The sequence below is a fragment of the Argopecten irradians genome, chromosome 16 (genome assembly GCF_041381155.1).
Source record: "Argopecten irradians isolate NY chromosome 16, Ai_NY, whole genome shotgun sequence".
Lineage (NCBI taxonomy): Eukaryota > Metazoa > Mollusca > Bivalvia > Pectinida > Pectinidae > Argopecten > Argopecten irradians.
This window is the reverse complement of record NC_091149.1, coordinates 12,344,207-12,366,234: the sequence shown is the minus strand read 5'-3', so window position 1 is coordinate 12,366,234 and position 22,028 is coordinate 12,344,207. Positions and strand designations below refer to the sequence as shown.

At 35.7% G+C, this 22,028-nt stretch overlaps 1 protein-coding gene across 3 annotated transcripts in view; it reads right to left on the bottom strand.

Annotated features, from left to right (window-relative positions):
- Positions 1–327: 327 nt before the first annotated feature.
- The window catches only part of LOC138310429 (uncharacterized), a 51,121-nt gene continuing 29,420 nt past the window's right edge, over positions 328–22,028 (bottom strand). For 2 of the 3 annotated variants that reach the window (XM_069251646.1, XM_069251647.1), the window contains exons 4-24: positions 21,864–21,992; positions 20,755–20,806; positions 20,422–20,498; positions 19,447–19,648; positions 19,101–19,198; positions 18,665–18,815; positions 17,376–17,504; positions 16,389–16,499; positions 14,912–15,712; positions 14,404–14,470; positions 14,022–14,090; positions 13,412–13,502; positions 12,739–13,088; positions 11,703–11,881; positions 10,589–10,753; positions 10,372–10,392; positions 6,328–6,524; positions 5,765–5,849; positions 5,186–5,278; positions 4,281–4,382; positions 328–3,022 (exon numbers count right to left, since the gene is read on the bottom strand). In XM_069251646.1, the coding sequence (XP_069107747.1) occupies positions 2,864–3,022; positions 4,281–4,382; positions 5,186–5,278; positions 5,765–5,849; positions 6,328–6,524; positions 10,372–10,392; positions 10,589–10,753; positions 11,703–11,881; positions 12,739–13,088; positions 13,412–13,502; positions 14,022–14,090; positions 14,404–14,470; positions 14,912–15,712; positions 16,389–16,499; positions 17,376–17,504; positions 18,665–18,815; positions 19,101–19,198; positions 19,447–19,648; positions 20,422–20,498; positions 20,755–20,806; positions 21,864–21,992 (3,328 nt within the window). In that variant the 3' untranslated portion in view covers positions 328–2,863. The remainder of the gene's footprint in view (positions 3,023–4,280; positions 4,383–5,185; positions 5,279–5,764; positions 5,850–6,327; positions 6,525–10,371; positions 10,393–10,588; positions 10,754–11,702; positions 11,882–12,738; positions 13,089–13,411; positions 13,503–14,021; positions 14,091–14,403; positions 14,471–14,911; positions 15,713–16,388; positions 16,500–17,375; positions 17,505–18,664; positions 18,816–19,100; positions 19,199–19,446; positions 19,649–20,421; positions 20,499–20,754; positions 20,807–21,863; positions 21,993–22,028) is intronic. The other variant, XM_069251648.1, reaches the window with a different exon arrangement.

Genomic DNA, 22,028 nt, shown 5'->3' with positions numbered 1-22,028 from the left:
TTATTATACAGCTAAATAGTCATGGTCCTTCACATGTTCCAAACTTCCTGAGCTAAAACTAACATAGCTGATTTTAGTTGTATGACAAAAACCATTTAGCGCAAGTTTGTTTGAACATCTGGTCTGAACAAAAATAACTTTGTGAGATCGTTTGAATTATTTTTCAATCATTTCATAATTGGTCAGAGACCAAAAATACGTTTGAAGCCTAATTCCACAGCATATGGCCAAACTTGATATTTTTTTGTTTTGTTAGTGCAACTTTTGAAAGAAAAATAATTTATTCATATTATATCAGATATAAATAAAAAAAAACTCATAACAGAATTATTTTAAAATTTCATTCATAATAGAAATTTATTCATGATATCAAATACAAATGACAAAACTCGTTTAAGAAATTTTTAAGATTCCATTCATAACAGAAACACAAAGAAAGACTTACCCTGTCTTAAACTGTTAATTGATCACTGTAGTTTGTAGATTAATTAATCTTCAACAGATATACACAATAGAATGCTGCCTAGAACTTTAGTTGGACATTCCAGCCAATTTAGTGAATAACCAGTAGTCAACATGAGGTGGAGAAGCTGAGCTGCTCTCGATACAATAGCTCTGATCAGACATAACATCTACTGTAAACCAAATTTCTTTCGCGGCTATCAAATTTCGCGATTTTTATTTTAAAACAAGTTTGGGAAGATAAAAATTCCCGGATTTAACAATTACAAATAATCGTTTTTATCAATATAAATGATGTAGATATTAATTTGTGGAGAAAAACTTTCACGAATTTATTTGGATTTAGAAATTTGCGAAAGTAAATTGCATACAAATAAAAGATGGTTTACAGTAACGGGTAAGTAGGTACAATCAGCAAGGTTAAACGTAAAAACGTAGACACATTCTTATATAACCATACATCCATACTCTCAATCGTTATTATCCCTCTTAGTAAGACACTTATATAAAATGACTTTTTACAATGAAATGGGAAAAAACCAATGAAATATAAACAAATGGTTATTTAAATATTGATTTGAACATTATTAAACTTTTATACAATAACATGATCCAATATTTAAATGTTCTCTGGTCGTAAAACAACGAAACATAACATGTTTTAAAATAACGATAAATTCATACTTATTTTCACTAAGGTATAAAACAGTAAAAAAAGAAGTTCCGTGTCATAACAAAAATTAATATTCATCAACGGGTAAACGAACTATTGCTATATTTGACACCTAAAATGAAAGAGACACAAGATTGATGGAAGTGGCATTATTGTGTTGGTCGCAAATGATTTCATCATTAAAAAAACATTGATATGATTTTGTGCAAAATTGATTTCATTTTGTATATAAAATAATCCAGATAACTTCATCGACACAGTGACAATGATATAACCATACAAGTATTAAATTGACTCATGATTACTGGCCTTGTCAACAGCTGCTTCATCACCCCTAAACAAACATTTGAACCCTTCCAATTCTATACCCCGGAACAGTTTATTTCAAAATTACAGGGGTGATGAGTTAGCAATGTCAATTGATACACCAATTTACCCTTGAGCTACCTTCAATAATATATAATAATGATATTGTCGCACTATTAATGTGTGGACCAGACAGATGTTTGTTCTTTAGATTTCTTAATTCTGCATTTGCATATTACAGAGTTATCTGCCCTTGCTGGTAGGAATTAAATAAGTTTGCGAGCGTAACGTCATTATTTTTGGAGAAAATGACGTAAAATGCGATCACAAAATAATGACATCACAATGTATACCTATCTGCAAGGGAGCTAACTCTGTAATATGGAAAGACGGAATACTGCTATAGAAAATGTATGAAAAGATATGGTCATTTCTCTTCCTATTTCTACACTGAGTGAGGCAAAGTGGAGAAAATAGTTTGAAGGATCGGAAAATACCATAAACCAACCTTTTTTGGTGTGCAATTTGATTTACTAATTTCTTGATCAAAATAATTTCACAAACATTTGTCTCCAAGAAATTATCCTTGCCTTTTGATATTTCATTAGAATCTCATTCTGCTAAATTTAATTAAGCAAGCATGTTTTGAAACAGAAATCATGAAATTTAGTAGCCGTGAAAAGAAAGTTGGTTTATCTATTATCACCAATACAGCACTTCTGATAAAAATAATCGTGTTTTTGTCTTGTGTTACGGACATAGAACACAACCTTGATCACCTACTGGGGAAAGAGCGTCCCAAACATTACCAACACGAGAGTCTATTAAGTATTCATTGCATTAAAACACACAGATCTTGATGCTGGACAAACTGTCTGAACTAATGCTTGGAACAAGGGCCCAAATTTACACAGTAGTTGTCACTAACGAGGAGTTTTTGAGTCTTTAATACAAAAGACGAAAATTTGCTCTTTCTGTTTCCATTGTCAAGTAACCTATTCAGTTCACTAAGTCGGTCTTGTCCCTGTCAGGTCCTTAGATCGGTCCACCAATGTGGAACCAAATTTGCCACTGAAGATTGGTAAAATTGTCGGGTGAACCTGTCTTATACAATCCACAGCACCAATCTTGTCAATGTAACTGTCTGCAGTTCTTGGAGCCAAACTTGCCACGAGAGATAGGTGGCTATGGGATTAGCCTATCATGCAGTATATAGGTCCTTACATGCCACAGAGAATTGATGATACCGTGGGGGTGAACCATTCTTGCAGTGCATAGACCCCAATTTGTAACTAAATATTAGTTAAATCGCAGGGTGAACATTTCTTGCAGTGCACAGACCCCAACTTCCCATGTAAAATTGGATTAATCGCCGTGTGAATCTTTCAGGCAGTATGATGACTCTAACTCGTCAATGAAGATTTAATCGTCGGGTGAACCTGTTTTTCGGTACATGGAGCCGAACTTGCCCATGTACTTTTTAACATAGTCTTTAGCCTTGGCCTTAACATTCTCATTCACTTCCAGATCTTCCACATGGTGACAGTGCTTCAGTTCCTTGGCCATTACGTGGTGAGTTAACTGTAAAACAAAGGTGTACAGTTATACATTGGTTTTATTTAGAAATAAATATATAACGTTATGCATTATTTTTTTATTTAGAAACAAAGGTGTATTGTTGTACATTATTTTTTTATTTAGAAACAAAGGTGTATTGTTGTACATTATTTTTTTATTTAGAAACAAAGGTGTATTGTTGTACATTATTTTTTTATTTAGAAACAAAGGTGTATTGTTGTACATTATTTTTTTATTTAGAAACAAAGGTGTATTGTTGTACATTATTTTTTTATTTAGAAACAAAGGTGTATTGTTGTACATTATTTTTTTATTTAGAAACAAAGGTGTATTGTTGTACATTATTTTTTATTTAGAAGCAAAGGTGTATTGTTGTACATTATTTTTTTATTTAGAAGCAAAGGTGTATTGTTGTACATTATTTTTTTATTTAGAAACAAAGGTGTATTGTTGTACATTATTTTTTTATTTAGAAACAAAGGTGTATTGTTGTACATTATTTTTTTATTTAGAAACAAAGGTGTATTGTTGTACATTATTTTTTTATTTAGAAACAAAGGTGTATTGTTGTACATTGTTTTTTTATTTAGAAACAAAGGTGTATTGTTGTACATTGTTTTTTATTTAGAACCAAATATGTTTCGTTATACATTATTTTTATTTAGAAACAAGAATGTTTTGTTATTGGTTATTTTTTTTATATAGAACTATATCTACTCAGTAACAATTTAACAAATAAGAAAGACTTAATTTAAATTTTCTCTGTTTTATTCTTGTGAAAGTTACCATTTGCCTGTAAAAACAGATTCTCTCTAGTGCTAGGCATCTTTGTTACAGACAGTTAAAGTTTAGATAAAATTTAAGAAATAATAAAGATATAAAAGGGGGTTTCAAAAAATGCCTTTACGTCAGGTCAATTTTTAATGAAGAAGTTGGAATGATAATAACAAAGTTAATTCTAGGTGAAAGTGAAATCTGAAATTGGTATAAAATTCAATTTTAACATGAATTATCCGATCGCCAGCCAATATATAGCCACACCTCACACTTGGAAATGAAAGTGTTTCTATTCAATGTCGGAGCAAACATCATAGCATACACAATAACAAAATGCAAAGTCACTTGAGATTTGATTGACATTTGGCGATCCGTCAATTCAGATTAAGATTAAAATTGACCTGGTAAATTTTCAGGTTAATTTCAGGTTGAGATCTTTCCAGGTCAAAGTAACATACAGAAGTAAGTAACATGAAATGCTTACCTTTCTGGCCAGGTGTTTGAAGTCTTCAGTAGAGGAGATATGGCCCATCTTACAGTCAGGTTTTCTGTACGGGTTGAGACACACCACGACATATGAGGACATCTACAATGAGAGTAGTTAATAGTATATAGGCTTAATCACACACACTTGTATCGTCGTTATTGGAGAAAATCGTATGTAAGGACAGTATATATAATCAACCACAGATATTCATATTGCATCTGTGTAAAGAGCAGACGACACATATCAAGAGAAGGCAACTCACACTAGCTGACATCATCAATACAGCTTAGCAACCATAGCTCACATTGTTAATGATAACACATACAACAGAGACAGATCCCTTCAGTACTTTCTGAGAAATAGCAGTATCAAACTTCAATTGTCAAAATGGCCTCCTCTCTGCCATCTTGATCACCAATCGGTCCCAAAATGCAATATGCACAACTAGGCCCCTAGGGGAACCTGCATGTAAAATTTGAAAAAGATCCCTTAACTACTTTATGAGAAATAGCTGTAACAAACTTCAATTGTGAAAATGAAAGATGGCACCCTGTCAGCCATATTGTTCACCTATCGGTCCCAAAATGCATTATGCACAACTAGGGCCCTAGGGGAACATACATATCTAATTTAAAAAGATCCCTTTAGTACTTTCCGAGACGTAACAACAATTGTTAACTGACGGGCGGACAGACCACTGGCCATGGACGAAAAGCGATTTGAATAGCCCACCATCTGACCACCATCTGATGATGATGGGCTAAAACATCAAACATGGGTGTGCCAAGTAGAGAGGGATGTCTCCTCACACAGTCACCAATCAGCAAGTGTATGTTACCTTGTCTTTCACAAGGGTTGATATAACCATAAATATACTGATAAGTTTCTCAAATTTAACCAACCTTATTCCTGAATTGGTCTTTTATCTTCTTGGCGAGTTCACTTGATGTATCAGCAGCAGCTGTCGTTGTCTGTTTTGAACTCTTTTTCACATGCTGTAAATAAAAAAAAAAGTTTCTTTTGGACCATTTATTTTAAAACAACATATTTTTCTAGATTTCAGTATCTCATAATGTCCATGCTGTCATCCTGTGCACAGTGACAACAATTGACCTTGACCCTAGTACTATTGACCTTGACCCTAGTACTACTGGCCTTGACCCTAGTTCTACTGACCTTGGCTTCCTCTATCTGTGGAGTACACATGTCCATGCTGTCATCCTGTGTACTGTGACTACTACTTACCTTGAACCTAGTCTACTGGCCTTGACCCTAGTACTACTGACCTTGACCCTAGTACTACTGGCCTTGACCCTAGTACTACTGACCTTGACCCTAGTCCTACTGACCTTGACCCTAGCACTACTGATCTTGACCCAAGTTCTACTGACCTTGACCCTAGTACTACTGACTTTGACCCTAGTATTACTGATTTTGACCCTTGTACTACTGACCTTGACCCTAGTACTACCGGTACTGACCTTGGCTTCCTCCATCGGTGGAGTACACATGTCCATACTATCATCCTGCGTACAATCCCAGGTTGGAGTGTCCCATTGGGTTTGTCTATAAATACATAAACAATGTTAAATATAGAAACAATACATCTCATTATACATGTTGGGTGTATGCCGTAAATGCCATATCATTATGATAATTAAGTAATTAAGTCGGGTGTATGCCGTAAATGCCATATCTTATGATAATTAAGTAATTAAGTCGGGTGTATGCCGTAAATGCCATATCATTATGATAATTAAGTAATTATGTGGGTCATATTATGATAATTATTAAGTAATTAAGTAAGTCGGGTGTATGCCGTAAATGCCATATCATTATGATAATTAAGTAATTAAGTCACTATAATTTAAGGCAATTATTTTGAACTGAAGTCACTGTTTAAACAAAGGAAAGCATAGACTGAGGTTTCCAGGTGATATAGGTCATAGGTTATTTGATGAGGGTTAAAGGTCACTTGATGGCATAGAAGATCAATGGTCACCTTGTCATGAAGGTCATAGGCTATCAGGTGGTCAAAGTTTACCTGGTGATGGTATGGTAGTAATATGTCTTTCCATCTGAATCCTTGGCACTTTTCCAGTTTGGAGGTAGCTTTGTTTGTTTAGCCTTTGGTGGGGAGGGTGGGGGAGGTACGTCTTCCTCTTCCGCAGAGGCAGTTGCCCCCTGGGCGAGGACAGCCAGCTGGCTTTGGATCTGTAGCTGCTGTTGTAGGTGTTGAATCTGTAAAACATTGAAGATTGTTATATAATACACATATGTATTGCATACAGATATGATATACTGGCATATAATACACGTATGTATTGCATACAGATATGATATACTGGCATATAATACACGTATGTATTGCATACAGATATGATATACTGGCATATAATACACTTATGTATTGCATACAGATATCATATACTGGCATATAATGCACGTATGTATTGCATACAGATATTATATACTGGCAAAGAACAAATTCATAATGTAAATTTTAGAATAAATTTTTACAAACATTTGATTTTTCAAAGATTTGGCTTTTTTTTTCTTGAAATATAAAAATCTCAAACACCCATAGATTTTTTGTTACAGGTTTTTGTGATATGCACTTTTGTAGAGTGAAATCAATTTCATTCATTACTCATGCTTACAGACATGTATATAAATGTATGAAAAAGATGATATCTTTCATCCATTTCACAAAATGTTTGGAATAGCAACAACATACATTCAATTAAATAGCATTGACATACATCCAAAAAGTGATTAAAGCAACTGGAGGAAGACCTATGCTGATCCACAACCAAGCTCTCTTCCCTGCCATGTTTTCTAGCCTACCATGTTATACTTAACTCAGTTCATATTCAAGCTTCAAATTCTATCAGTTGATGGGTTAAGGAAATACATACACACAAATATAATTTTCATAATGCACATGTTTGGAGATTGCTCAACTATCAAATTTCACAAATTTGTAATTAACTCATGTGATGCTCGTCATTTGGACCCCAAAATTTTATTAGTCCGACTATTTAAGGACGCTCCGAACAGTAATCGAATGCGCCGTTCGTTCGGACCTCCTCAGGTCAATGAGTGCATTCGGAACTGCACATGAAAACTCTTTTATGACTAAGATTATGAAGAATAGCGATCTATATGTTATCTGTCTAACGATATCTTACCTTTTAACATTAAAATCAGGATAGTATAGTCGATAAACTGCATATGTAGCGATATTGTATTTAGTTCGGTTTACTGAAAGCTTGATACCGGGTAAAAATCAAAGTTTGCACGGTAGGTGTAGGACCTAGTTTCGACAAACTAGAAAAAACAATATTGTCAGATCTTTGAATTTGGCTAGGCTAATATAACATGAAGTTACATGTATCTTTTGAGAAGCAAATAACATAACTCATTCAAAAGGACTGATATATGCCGACACAGTCTTGTACTAAAGATTGCATTACAATCAAGTGATTAAAACATTTTCTGTACAACTCCGTTAAACTTTGAATATTTGACACTAAGGGAGATGTATAATTAAATCAAGATATTCCAATTTTGCCGAGTAATCCTCTAGTATAAACTACAGATACAGAAATATTTTCATCTCTCCATCGCCCCATCCCTGCTTTTCGTTCAATTTGTACAAGCCAGTATATTTCATGAATATTGCCTATTTAGATGTCTACATGTATCATGTTTAGCTAATATAATCTTCAATAAGCACTAACACATTCGGGAAACAAGACCTTATTTACTGTATACATGTACGATAAGACGTAACTACTGTAATTTGATGATGTATGTATTTCCTCTTTTGAGAAAATGCATGGAAGTACTCTGATTCAGTTGAGTAAATACTATTCTACGAAAAAGCACACGTAAGCTTGTGTCAACAACAGTATTATATCTGTGATATAGAAACTAAACATGTACATGTAGGCATAGACTAATTATTTTCCTGTCTACCGTAATCAGCTGAACGTAGATCGAGCATTCAGAAAGAGATTTTTTTCTTAGGCGTACACTTGCAGTACAGGTAATCCTGAAGATCCAAAAATCTGTTTTAGTTTACTTCGCATAACAAATATATATATATCTACATGTATTAGATATGCAGATATCTCCTCAAAATAACATAAAAAGACATACAGTTATGTATGATGACATCGATTTTATCGACATTTTTGTGATCAATTTATCAACTTCGATCGTTGTCACGTAGACGCTTTTCATGGCTACAATTTTGGCGCCAAATTCAAATTTATGCTTGAATATCTACCTCAAACGACTTTTGAAGCCAAGATATCTTGACGATGGAAAGATAGATTTTGATCAAATATTTTCCCGCTAAAACAATATTAAATCATGGATTGTCTAAAGGGTAATTTAAGTGGAATCTTTCCACCGAATTTTCCATAATCATTTTTCAGATACTTTATCCAGGCAAAATAATGGCTTATTTGTGCCATTTCTTAGGTTTGTATAGCATTAAATCGGTGGCATCGTGACATAAAATTAACAGGTATAACAATTTATATTATCAGACTATTACACTTTATAATATTCAATATATAAGATGTTCTTTATAGAAATATTACCGCTCGATTTCGGTCTAATAATACAATTGTGAAAAAAGTCATTTTTTAGGGGTACAGTAGGGGTATAGAAAGGCTAATTACTAAAAAATTCCGAGGTCAATTTTTTTTTATATTCTTTCATCATAACCCAAACAACTGTCTTATTATGTGGACAAAAAATAAAGAAAATTAAACTACACAATTTTTTGAAATTAGGTATTTAAGTTGAAATTCAAATGCAAAAATTGGCCCTTTTTAGGTTTCATTTACACGCATTCGCGTGAAAAATTCACAATATCTGTATTTTTAAGAGTGGAAACGACATTGAGGTCATTGATAGCCATATAAACTTACATATTAAAGATAAAAAATGTTGCTGTTTATAATATTTCAGTCAATTACCAAGCTTTGAAAATATGCGTGTAAAATTGTATTTTGAGATCAGACGGCAAAGTAGGGTTCTTGAGAGTACAATATTTGCAAAACCCCAAGGCCAAATTTCAAATAAAAGCCTTAATAAACAGTTTATCAACCAATCTTTCAGTCAGAGCAAATTTAAAAGAAAATGAAACGAGGGGAAATTTTTTACACCTAACTGTATCGAACCACCTTAATTGCTGGTCCAAATTAAATATACAGCTGTTTTGCTTCAGTACTTCAGTCATGATCAGTTTCAACTCTAACCCAAATTACAGTCTGGATGCGTTGATGAACGCAAACTCTCACAAAATGAGGCATTCAGACTGAAATAATCGGATACAGATTGCATTAAAAATATGTTGAAAAATGCAGTTGACCACTGCTCTTGTAAATCTATAATTTACCAATTTTAATCAGGTGGTGAGCCACAAGTCCAATCAGACTAGTTCATTACAATTGGCACTAATAAATGCAGCCATAAAATTACTAGTCATGGGCATCAGACTAGTACTCAAAGTCACAGACTGCATCACAGAATGATAAACCTTCCATTATCACGGAATTCAAAATTAAATTTAACAGTATTTTGTTAAATTTTACAGTATTTTGTTAAAATTTAACAGTATTTTGTTAAATTTAACAGTATTTCTTTAAATTTTACAGTATTTCGTTAAATTTTACAGTATTTTGTTAAGAGGAAAATGAAGAGGCTCATTGTGGATTCACACAGTGTAGATATATAGCAGGAGACTAAGAAATAAATATTTAATACAAACTTTGAAAAAGCAACACAAAATCTGAATGAATGATGCAGATACATATGTAAAATGACTGAGAATTTCAAACATTCGCTTAAAAAATGAATGGGGCAAAACACCACATAAGCCTTGATTTACTAAACAATTTTACAATTTTAACAAATTTAGTACAGAAGAAATCAATCAATCAAAAATGGCAGGAGAAAACTAAAACAAACAGTGAAAAATAATGCAAATTATATAATGATGATGAGAGTGAAGGATAAAATGAAAATAAAGCACAGATGATGAATATTCTGTTTCAAAATGCATTCTTACTCTTGTGTTTGGATCAGCCATCTTTAAAAAACAGAAAACAATAGTCTAATTTTACATTTTCTAATAAAATATTTTCATGTATGTTCAGTTTCAATAATTGATTTTAATTTTTAACTTGTATATGATTCCATCTCTAACCTTTAATTTAAAATTTATTGAGAGAAGCAGACTTTTATTATCTCCGTTTTATGACTTTAACAAAGATATTGCGACTCACCTGCTGCATATAGGCGAGACTCTGTGGATCTGTCTGCTGGTCGAGTGGCTGAGCCTGTGGCTGCTGCTGGTAGGCGAGTTGGGCCCCGGTAGATAACACCTGGCCGGCGGTCAGGGCCTGACTCTGTTGCTGGGTAACCAGATCCGCCTGACTCGGGAACTGGCCCTGAAGGAAGAAAGCCATTCAAAGAATACAATTAGGATGATTTAAAGATGGGAATGTTCTAAATGGCTGATTTATAAATCTTATGTGAACTTATAATGATAGTGTATACTTTAATCTTGACCTAAATGACTTTGACATACAAATGACAGTTCATGATTCATGACCTTGACCTACTATGAGTCTATGTTGGACCTCCATTACCATGATCTTTTTTACAAATGTATGCTTTGACCTTGATCTACATGACCCTGACCTATGACAGTGTATGCTTTGACCTTGATCTACATGACCCTGACCTATTACAGTGTATGCTTTGACCTTGATTTATATGACCTCTGTGACTATACATATCTGCTGTTGTTGATACAGAAGTTGTTGTTGCTGTGCCTGCCCCCCACCCCTCGTGACCTCTGTGACTATACATACCTGCTGTTGTTGATACAGAAGTTGTTGTTGCTGTGCCTGCCCCCCATCCTCCATGACCTCTGTGACTATACGTACCTGCTGTTGTTGATACAGAAGTTGTTGTTGCTGTGCCTGCCCCCCATCCCCCATGACCTCTGTGACTATACATACCTACTGTTGTTGATACAGAAGTTGTTGTTGCTGTGCCTCCCACCCCTCATGACCTCTGTGACTATACATACTTGCTGTTGTTGATACAGAAGTTGTTGTTGCTGTGCCTGCCCCCCCCCTCCTCCATGACCTCTGTGACTATACGTACCTGCTGTTGTTGATACAGAAGTTGTTGTTGCTGTGCCTGCCCCCCATCCTCCATGACCTCTGTGACTATACGTACCTGCTGTTGTTGATACAGAAGTTGTTGTTGCTGTGCCTGCCTCCCACCCCTCATGACCTCTGTGACTATACATACCTGCTGTTGTTGATACAGAAGTTGATGTAGCTGTGCCTGCCCCCCATCCTCCATGACCTCTGTGACTATACATACCTGCTGTTGTTGATATAGAAGTTGTTGTTGCTGTGCCTGCCCCCCGTCCTCCATGTACGCCATCCCTGACTGTAGCATTGCCTGTTGTTGGACTTGCTGTTGCTGCTGCTGGGCCTGGTATTCCGGGTTAAGTAGCTGCTGAAGGGAGGGATCTTGAAACGTAGGCTCCATGTTCCCTTCTGATAAATCAACAATGAGCTATCATTAGTAATATATAGTAGACATTTTGATTCATACCTATTTGTAATATAATTTCTAACTTAGTAAACAGACTAAAATTAATCTATACATAAATCCTTACATACTGTCAGGGTAGAAGCAGTTACTATAATCAACCCAATGTGCGTCCCACTCCTTATAAGCACTCTTAACCCTTTTTCAGGCCTCAATTTCACTTATGTTGACTTAAATAAAACTGTGAAAACCGGACAGGTCTCTGTATTTGACTTCTTTTGTAAATTGGTGAATGGTTTACTCTGAGTGCTTATTGCGTTGAATACTGAATAATTATTAAATCTTATGCTAGTCCTCCCTGACAGTCATTGCTATGCTAGCCCTCCCCGACAGTCATTGCAATGCTAGCCCTCCCCGACAGTCATTGCTATGCTAGCCCTCCCCGACAGTCATTGCTATGCTAGCCCTCCCCGACAGTCATTGCTATGCTAGCCCTCCCCGACAGTCATTGCTATGCTAGCCCTCCCCGACAGTCATTGCTATGCTAGCCCTCCCCGACAGTCATTGCTATGCTAGCCCTCCCCGACAGTCATTGCTATGCTAGCCCTCCCCGACAGTCATTGCTATGCTAGCCCTCCCTCGACAGTCATTGCTATGCTAGCCCTCCCCGACAGTCATTGCTATGCTAGCCCTCCCCGACAGTCATTGCTATGCTAGCCCTCCCCGACAGTCATTGCTATGCTAGCCCTCCCCGACAGTCATTGCTATGCTAGCCCTCCCCGACAGTCATTGCTATGCTAGCCCTCCCCGACAGTCATTGCTATGCTAGCCCTCCCCGACAGTCATTGCTATGCTAGCCTACCCTGTTGCTGTAAGCCTTGCTGTAGTTCCTGCTGCTGAAAGCCTTGCTGTAAGCCCTGCTGTAACTGTGCGGCTAACTGTGACACGATAACCTCTGGGGTGTGACCCTCCTGTAGAAGAGCCTGGATGTGAAGTTGTGCCACCTCCGGTCCGTAGCCGTGCTGGACTAGAGTCTGCTGGAAGAAGAGGTAGGTAGGATCACTGAGAAGTTGCTGCTGCTGCTGTAGGAACAGTTCTTCCTGCTGACGCTGGTGTTCTGCTACCATCTCGTCGTGAGCTTTTACGTCAGCCTCGAACCGCTGTCGTCGCTGTTCCTTCGTCAATTTAGGCGGAGAAGGCAACAATGTTTTCCTGTCAAAATGTAATCTTCAATGAGTTTTTGCATCAGGAAATGGACTTAGATTAAATTGAGTCAGATTGAATTTGGATGCTGAGTAATGCAAGTGAAATTACATACATTGGAATTTGTAAATACCACAATGGCTGAGAGGTTAAGGTTTCCGACATTTTATTTCATCTGGAGTGCCTAGGAATATGCTAATGTGATTAAAATAGGCTGGTTCGCTAGTCAGGCTAATTGCTGGATTTCCCATGAATAAGTACATTCTCTTCTGAGCAGGACAAGTGCAACTACAGACTGATGTTTGATACTTAATAGAATACACATGTATTACCTGGGTTTAGAGTGGTCGTCATCATCATCAGACGGTGGAGGTGGCGGGGGAGGGCGCTTCCTCTTTCTGATACCCGAGTCCCATCCAGCAGCTGAAACAGAATCAGAAATCTCACAACAATCAAATAGTCACATCATCTGATGATGATTCAAGTTAAAACAATGATAACGCTGTATCTATAGTTTAGTGAGACCCCTATAGACAATTAGTCTGAATGGTGACTCATTTGTAAATGTATCCTTACCTCATCTTTATCTTCTTAACAACGATTCAAGGTGAAATACAAAAGATTCATTTAGTTCACCAAACCTGCTGCTATTTAATGTGTGATTACAAATATTACCTAGAACTGTCGCCAGAGTGGACGACTAATACCCCCAACTGCACAAAATTAGTATCAACTCCATGAATAGGGGACATTGCAGAAACCGATATAGTTTACCAGACTCCCCTTTATGTCAGGGTTCTGTGTACCAAATTTTATAAAAATCTGTCGAGTAGTTTAGGAGGACAAAGTTGTGTCTACAGACAGACAGACGGACAACTCGATTTTTGTATACCTCCCCTTTGTTGCAAGAGTATAATTATTCAAAAAGTAATATATACAAACCGCGTATTCTGGTCTGGTCGTGTAGTCGTTCAAACTTCTCTCTCTGCCGCTGTTTCACAGGTCGTACATCTGTTTGTAAACAATTACGTGACATACTAACATATTGCTATTTTGTAAAAAGTCTTGATAAACTGACTACTTTGGTGTAGATTTATATTCTTAAAATCTTTATGGTCAAATATAAAATAATTTTAAATATATTTGCCTTTACATGTGATTTCATCAATTTGCAAGCAAGATAATGTTTTCTTGTTTTAAAGGAATCTTTATTCCCAAAAGGCAGTTACAGGTTACACTATTGATAAAACTATATAGTAAAACGAAGTTGTTAGTTTAATATAAGCCACAGATTTAGCCTGCTCTGTAAGTTACAAACACATACCTAGTAATTCTCTCTCTATCCTTTTCCTTTCCTCAACCTGCTCTTTCTTGGGAATTCTAAAGATTTCCTGTAGCGGGAAATTTTTTTTAGTTAAGAAATGATTCTATTATAAATCTATGCAAAAAAGTATTGTATTTGTCAAATATATGCAATACCATATTTTGTAAGTGACAAAGAGGATTTATATACTTTCATAACAAATCAAAGAATAATACTAAACTGGTATAATATTAAACATTTACACTAAAACTTTAATTTAATCTAATTTTACTCTGATGACAATGTTCACAAAAGAATCAAAGTTAGTATCATCCTTATTTGACCTTGACCTTAAAACTTATCAACTTCGACCTTTACTTCACACTCCATATAAAGCCCTGTTGAAATAACGATCAGATTTAACACCTATGGTAACAGATTCTTGGCCAAAGATAAACTTGGCCTTAAAACTTAACAACTATAGCCCTTATTGTTTACTTCCATTAATCTAAAATAAAATCTATTATACCTTCAGGTCACCCCAGTGTTGTAGCAGATCCTCAGCTAAGGACACAACATCATCCTTTGGTTGTGAGGAATCACATTCGGTTACAGTCTCTTTATCTTCCCCGTCCTTCGTCGGGTCGACTTCCGACGACGAGGACGAGGAACTGTCAGCTGCCACGGTATCAGTACAAGTTTCTGATTTACCGTCACTAGAATCGGCAGCGGTCACTGTGGTTTCGCTGTCCATACACTTTATTGCACTATTTTTATCTGAAGACAATTTGTCGTCACTTTCTGTTGAGTCAATTTCAGGTTCCTGAGTTATCTTTTCCTGATTGTCAGCCGGCGTGGCACAACTCTCTGATACCTCGCTCTCTGTTGTCTGTTTATCAATGACTTGTCTACACAACAGAGACACACCGTCCTTTTTACTGGATCGTAGTACACGCTTCTTGGAATGATCCGTGCTAGGCGGACTATCGAAGTCTGTATACAACTCATTCCCAGCTAAATCACTAGAATTACTTGTTCTCGACTCATTGTCTGAACTTGAGGCATCTTCTAATGCAAATTTCACTTTCTTTTTGCCAGATTTATGGTCCTTGGTTGCAGTTAGAGACAATATTGAGGTAGGTTTTTCCTTAGTGGAGATGGGCGGAGTAGAAGGAGTTATTTGACTAACAGAAGGAGTGGACGATATCACCAGAGTCGAGTTATCCTCAGTATTATCTTTTTCTGCCAGTTTTTGAATTATGGCCAGAATTTTACTGTCTTTTAAAATGGTTTTGTTGGTGATGGGTAATATCTTCAAGGTAGAAAGTATCTACAATTAAAAACGTTAATATTAGTACCAGACTGAAACGAATTTTCATCAGACTTTTATGCAATATATGATTTTATTTCCATCTCTTAATCTAATACACCTTCAATAAATATGCAAAATTTACAAAGCTCCACATTTGAAATGCTGTAACTAATATTTCAATCCGATAAAAATACAGATCCTTATTATCTCTACGTTGGATAAGAGGATCTGAGAAAGTCCCATTAGGGGTCATGTCCAGGTGACCTTTTGAAATGGCCAATCAAATTGCTGCTGGCAAAATTTTGACAATGAATTTCAGAGGACGAAATAGTTTGAAAATCTGTCAGAATTATTTCCGTGTATATAGTCATCTCACCCAAAGAGCACAACATAGCTAATCGTATATGTATGTTGGGGCGAAATGGCCTTGTCAATTGATATAGCAACGTGCTGATGTTGCATTTGATCTGAATTAAACGTGGTAAAAAGGTCATCCGAACATGACCCTTTTATGGGATGTTCTCAGATCCTCTATTGAACGGAGTCTGTATTTCAATCAGATTGCTATCATAAATGAAAAATTTGAATTTTGCAGGTCTTCTTGAATTTTCTCAATAAAATAAAAATGAAGACTGCTGAATCTTGAAACAAAGTTTGTAAGATACACAGAAACTGTTCTTGAAGGTGTGCTCACCTGCATCTTGACTTCTGGAGCGTCGTCTCGAAGGTCGACAATCCAGGTCCACAACAACTCTAGTCCATGGTAGTCGAGAAATAGCCGGAGGCAGTTCCTCTCCGTCGTCACCTGACACAGGTAAAATACAGGTGATGAGAGAATCAGTTATATAGAGGATATTCCTTGTTTCTTAGTAAATGTCAAGTTTTCACCTCACGAAATGAAATATTACTGGTATTAATCAAGAAACAAGGAATATTCTATCTATTACATTTTGTCTCGCTTCTATTTACACAAGACTATCATTTCTAGTTCTGCCATTGTACTTTAAAGTGTTATTTGCTAGTGCGATTATTACGTCGTATTTTTGTGAGCATAACGTCATATTTCTAAAAAATATGACCTCATTTTTGCACAAAAACTGATGGTGTAACAATCAAAATGATATTGATTGGTCAAAAGCGAGTGAAAATATCAAATTGATGTTTTTTGTAGAGTGAAGTATGTCGTTTTTATGTTCACTGTAAAACCTTATTTTTCTCTGCGAAAAATGTAATCAAATATCATAATAAATGATGACAGATTCAGAGAATCGGTTACTGTATAACACGAACAAAAGTGTAAGTCATGTGGGAATCAGTATCATAATATACTAGGCTTTGGTTGTGGTAAACGCCAAATATATTTTGTGTTTTATTGGCACACAAGTATAATGTAGATTAAGGTCAAAAGTTATTGTAAAATTTAAAATTAAGTAATTTTTATTTATTTTCTTTGGCCTTAATCATGGGGCCAATAAGTAATTTTCATTTATTTTCCATGGCCTGAATCATGGGCCCAAAATAAAGAAAAAAAATGCACTTTTGTTTTCCTTTGACCTGGATATTGTTTGTAAACAATGACAGCTAGACATTACAAATTTTACCTGTTTTCATTATCAGCTAGAAATGACAGGATGTCTGACCTATTTTTCATCCATTACTATAAATAGTCATGTGTGTTTACCTGTAGGACATTAAGTAGTGTAAGACGATGTTCTGCGTCCTCCGCCCGGACCATCAAACGACACAGAGTCAGGACATTCTCCGTACTCATTAAGCCCTGGGAGGTCATTTCTTCAAGCTCCTGCTCCAACTAAATCATTCAAATACATTAATTCATATAGGAAAATTTTGTAATGTAATTAATATTATCTCCTTATACCAGACAGAATCACTGGTAGAATATTCTGCAGGACCTTCTTACTTAATTTAATTTCTTCTAACAGTTTTAACTATTAAATGGCCTTCAGCCTCAGGTTATATACTTTCTTAGGTTGACAAATCTCTGTATTACCTGAAAACAGGTCAATAATGGTATAATATCACCCTGCACCTGAACCAGAAATGATGATCCTACATCATCCTTGAAAATTCCTGTTTAGTTTTCTTACTTACCTCATCCTTGAAGAGTTCTTATTTAGTTTTCTTTCTTACCTCATCCTCAAAGATTTCCTGTTTAGTTTTCTTTCTTACCTCATCCTCAAAGATTTCCTGTTTAGTTTTCTTTCCTACCTCATCCTCGAAGAGTTCTTGTTTAGTTTTCTTTCTTACCTCATCCTCGAAGAGTTCTTGTTTAGTTTTCTTTCTTACCTCATCCTCAAAGATTTCTTGTTTAGTTTTCTTTCTTACCTCATCCTCAAAGATTTCCTGTTTAGTTTTCTTACTTACCTCATCCTTGAAGAGTTCTTATTTAGTTTTCTTTCTTACCTCATCCTCAAAGATTTCCTGTTTAGTTTTCTTTCTTACCTCATCCTCAAAGATTTCCTGTTTAGTTTTCTTACTTACCTCATCCTTGAAGAGTTCTTATTTAGTTTTCTTTCTTACCTCATCCTCAAAGATTTCCTGTTTAGTTTTCTTTCTTACCTCATCCTCAAAGATTTGCTGTTTAGTTTTCTTTCTTACCTCATCCTCAAAGATTTCCTGTTTAGTTTACTCTCTTACCTCATCCTCGAAGATTTCCTGTTTAGTTTTCTTTCCTACCTCATCCTCGAAGAGTTCTTGTTTAGTTTTCTTTCTTACCTCATCCTCGAAGAGTTCTTGTTTAGTTTTCTTTCTTACCTCATCCTCGAAGAGTTCCTGTTTAGTTTTCTTTCTTACCTCATCCTCAAAGATTTCTTGTTTAGTTTTCTTTCTTACCTTATCCTCGAAGAGCTCCTGTTTAGTTTTCTTTCTTACCTCATCCTCGAAGAGTTCTTGTTTAGTTTTCTTTCTTACCTCATCCTCGAAGAGTTCTTGTTTAGTTTTCTTTCTTACCTCATCCTCGAAGAGTTCCTGTTTAGTTTTCTTCTCCTCCTCCTCCACTTCTTCCTCACGTTTGCGTCCCTTGCTGACAGGAGCATTCTTGGTTGATCCGATGAACCCGCGACATTTTTCTGTTCCACAAAAGCATTTCTGAGCTTCCTTCCTGTAATCAAAATGTTATTACATGATGAATCTACACAACCATCAAAATAAAAGCATCAATCATAAAATCATCACAAAGATCCTCAATAAACTTATTTATTGGAATGTTTGCAATGTTCCAAGCCAATTCCAAACAACTTCTGATTTTCCATTTAAAAAACCCTACCAAAATATTTTTTTTAATTATTACATATCAGTTATTTATATACATAACGGTGATTATTTGATTTTCGTGCCATCATTTCACATTAGAGGAATGTTGCAGAAGTTCAAAGTGACAACTTACCCATAAAGTTCAAACTGGTAATCGAAGGTCAGCTCTACATTGGCATCAATGTGTTTACGGGCGAAGAACCCCACCCGCAGGGCACCATTGACTGTCCACTGTAAGCAAAATTTATGGACATAAAAAGATAATTTAATTCTAAGTTTGATTATCCCGAGAAGAAAAAAATTCAAGTCATCAAATGTGCATTTTTATTATTATTATTATTTTTTTAATCATTTTCAGTGAAATTTTTCCATTCATACCAACATCAAAATTATGTATTACAGCTTCAGTTATAGAAGTGACGGCTGTAATATAAGATATAAAACATCACTGAAATCTGTCAGTATGAGAGAATACAAACCTTCTGAGTCTCGCAGTTAGGGTCACAGCTATGGTTGATAAAACGTGAGATATTTCCCCGGGACGTAGCGTCGATGACTTCGTCAGCATTAAGAGCCATGAAGTAGTAGTGTTGTTGTCCTGTCTTGGCGTACTGCTTGGTGCGACTCTTGAACTGTCGATAATCTAACACCTCTCCCACATACTCCATCACAAACTGTCCACTGGAACACAAGGTCAAACTCAAGGTCAAACAAAAGGTCACACTCAAGGTCAAATTCAAGGTCAAACACAAATTCACACTCAAGGTCAAACTCAAGTTTCATATAGGTCATATTCAACTCAACAATTTGCTGAGTAAAACAAACATAATACAGCAATAGAACTGTTCTAGCTACACCTAAAAGTACCCAAGTGACCAATCTAATTGAAATTAGACTTGTAATTCCGCTCCACTACGCTTTATTCTACATTACGTTTCAATACAAGATCTAACAAAACCTGTTCGGGTTCACCTCAGCATGACCCCTGGCCTAGTTAGCCAATCATACTTCAGAATGAATTGACCACACAGAAGATTTCGTAGGCGACACACTGATTGGCTAACCACAGGGGTCATGCTGATCTGGGGAGTTGTTAGATCTTTTATTAAAGTGTATCGTAGAGCATCATAGTGGACGGGAATTACAAGTCTAATTTCAATTAGAATGTTAAGTGTCTCAAGTTATTTCCCCTGAAAAATAGAATTTAAAATCAGTGGGTTTTTCTTTTTATTTCTTTTAGATTTTAGTTTTACTGTCCATCGAGAGCTGATATCATTTATGGTCTAACTGATAAAATGTAAACCATTACTTTATAACATATATTGTGTATGGTATCCTGAGGACATTACAGTGAGTGAGCAGCAATTTCAAGTTATTTCTAGGATTATGGACACGTTAACCTTGCTGAAAACCTGATAGGAGATGTATTCTCTGAAAGTCAAAGTTATACATACGGTACAAGGTCTTCATTGGTTTTAAGACCAAATCCTTTCCATGATGTCCTGAATGGTTCTACAACAGCATATTGTTTCTGCAATGAGAAAATCACATGTATTATTATAGAATACTGTATAGCCGACTATATACACAGGGTAAAAATGTCTGCAATTTCAAATTAAAGTGAGAAAATATAATGTTAGTGGTCTAGCATTCAGGTACACACGTGTATGATTCAATCATTTTTCAATATTTTGTATATCACAGATCATGATTGATAAATAATCCTAGAATACAACCACCATTATATAACACCACATCTGGATATTGTGTGTAAACTTTGAACTTACTTTTTGAATCCTTTTGTTTGTACAGTAGTCCCCACACTGACAACGAGAGCCACTGTAAACAATCAACATATAATTAAAATTACACATAATTAAAATAACATATACAGTAATTAAAGGGACAATTCAGTGAGGCTAACACACTATTGTAAGAGAAATTTGAGCAGTTCTAGATAAAAAATTCTTTACAAAACTTGCAAGGGCCAGGGTTCGGCATACAAGACATCCGATAGGCGAGTTTGACATTTCCCATACATTTCACTACAGTGGGCTTTTCTGGCATATCACAGTAAAACCAATTAATCTTATTTCTATTAGAACTGGTTTGTTTCTGATACACCTGGGAATTTTGATGTACTCTTAGATTGAATTGTCCCTTTAAAATAATACATAATCAATATAATTTATCTTTTTTGTTTGCTGTATTTTTGTTTCTAACAGAACATTTGACACCGTTTTTACTGGTCGTTGGTCAGGTTAAGGAGGTTGGTCTTTGAGTGGGGGGTAGTTTACTTCAGGAATGAATTTTTATTTTGTTGAGGTTATGAGGGTATAACGATAATTGAGAACGTGTAAATTATGTTACCCTCATAACCTCAACAAAATAAAAATCTATTCCTTATAATTACAGTTTTTCACATAAATGAATATTATTTATTCTCGCAACAGTTGCATATTTTTTTCATTAAAATACCCATATTTTTTCTCTCCCATCATCATCAACGAATTCGATTGAACAGCTGATTGGAATCAAGTCATTCATATGTTCCCACCATAAGTGAGGTCATGACCCCACGTTGCTACGCCAGTGACTATTCCCATAACAATAGAATCGCCGCACATGTTGTACTATCATTATACACTGATAATGATAATAGTAGAAAGCATGGTTATTGAGTCCATATGCTTTTCAGTGCAAACTGTAAATTTGTTGAATCATGTCCATACCTCAGAAAAATGGTCGTATACAAGGAGTGGCCATTTATGAGAGTGGTCTTATACAGAGAAACTATAGTACGTGTCGGGACAACTTAACCATTTGGTCACCACAGTCCCCACTGGGATATATAAAGTACTACCTTCTTACTAACATTATCCGGCTACGGCCTTACCATTCAATGTAGAGCATGCGGTTAAGACAGTCCTCTCCACATGCAACCAATCCCATCTCCCGGTCTTCTGCCGACGCCGTGCAATCACATAACATACGGCGCACCTCCTTCATCTTCTTGGATTTCTTCCTGCATCACCAGAGTTTTACAAAAAAATTAAATAAA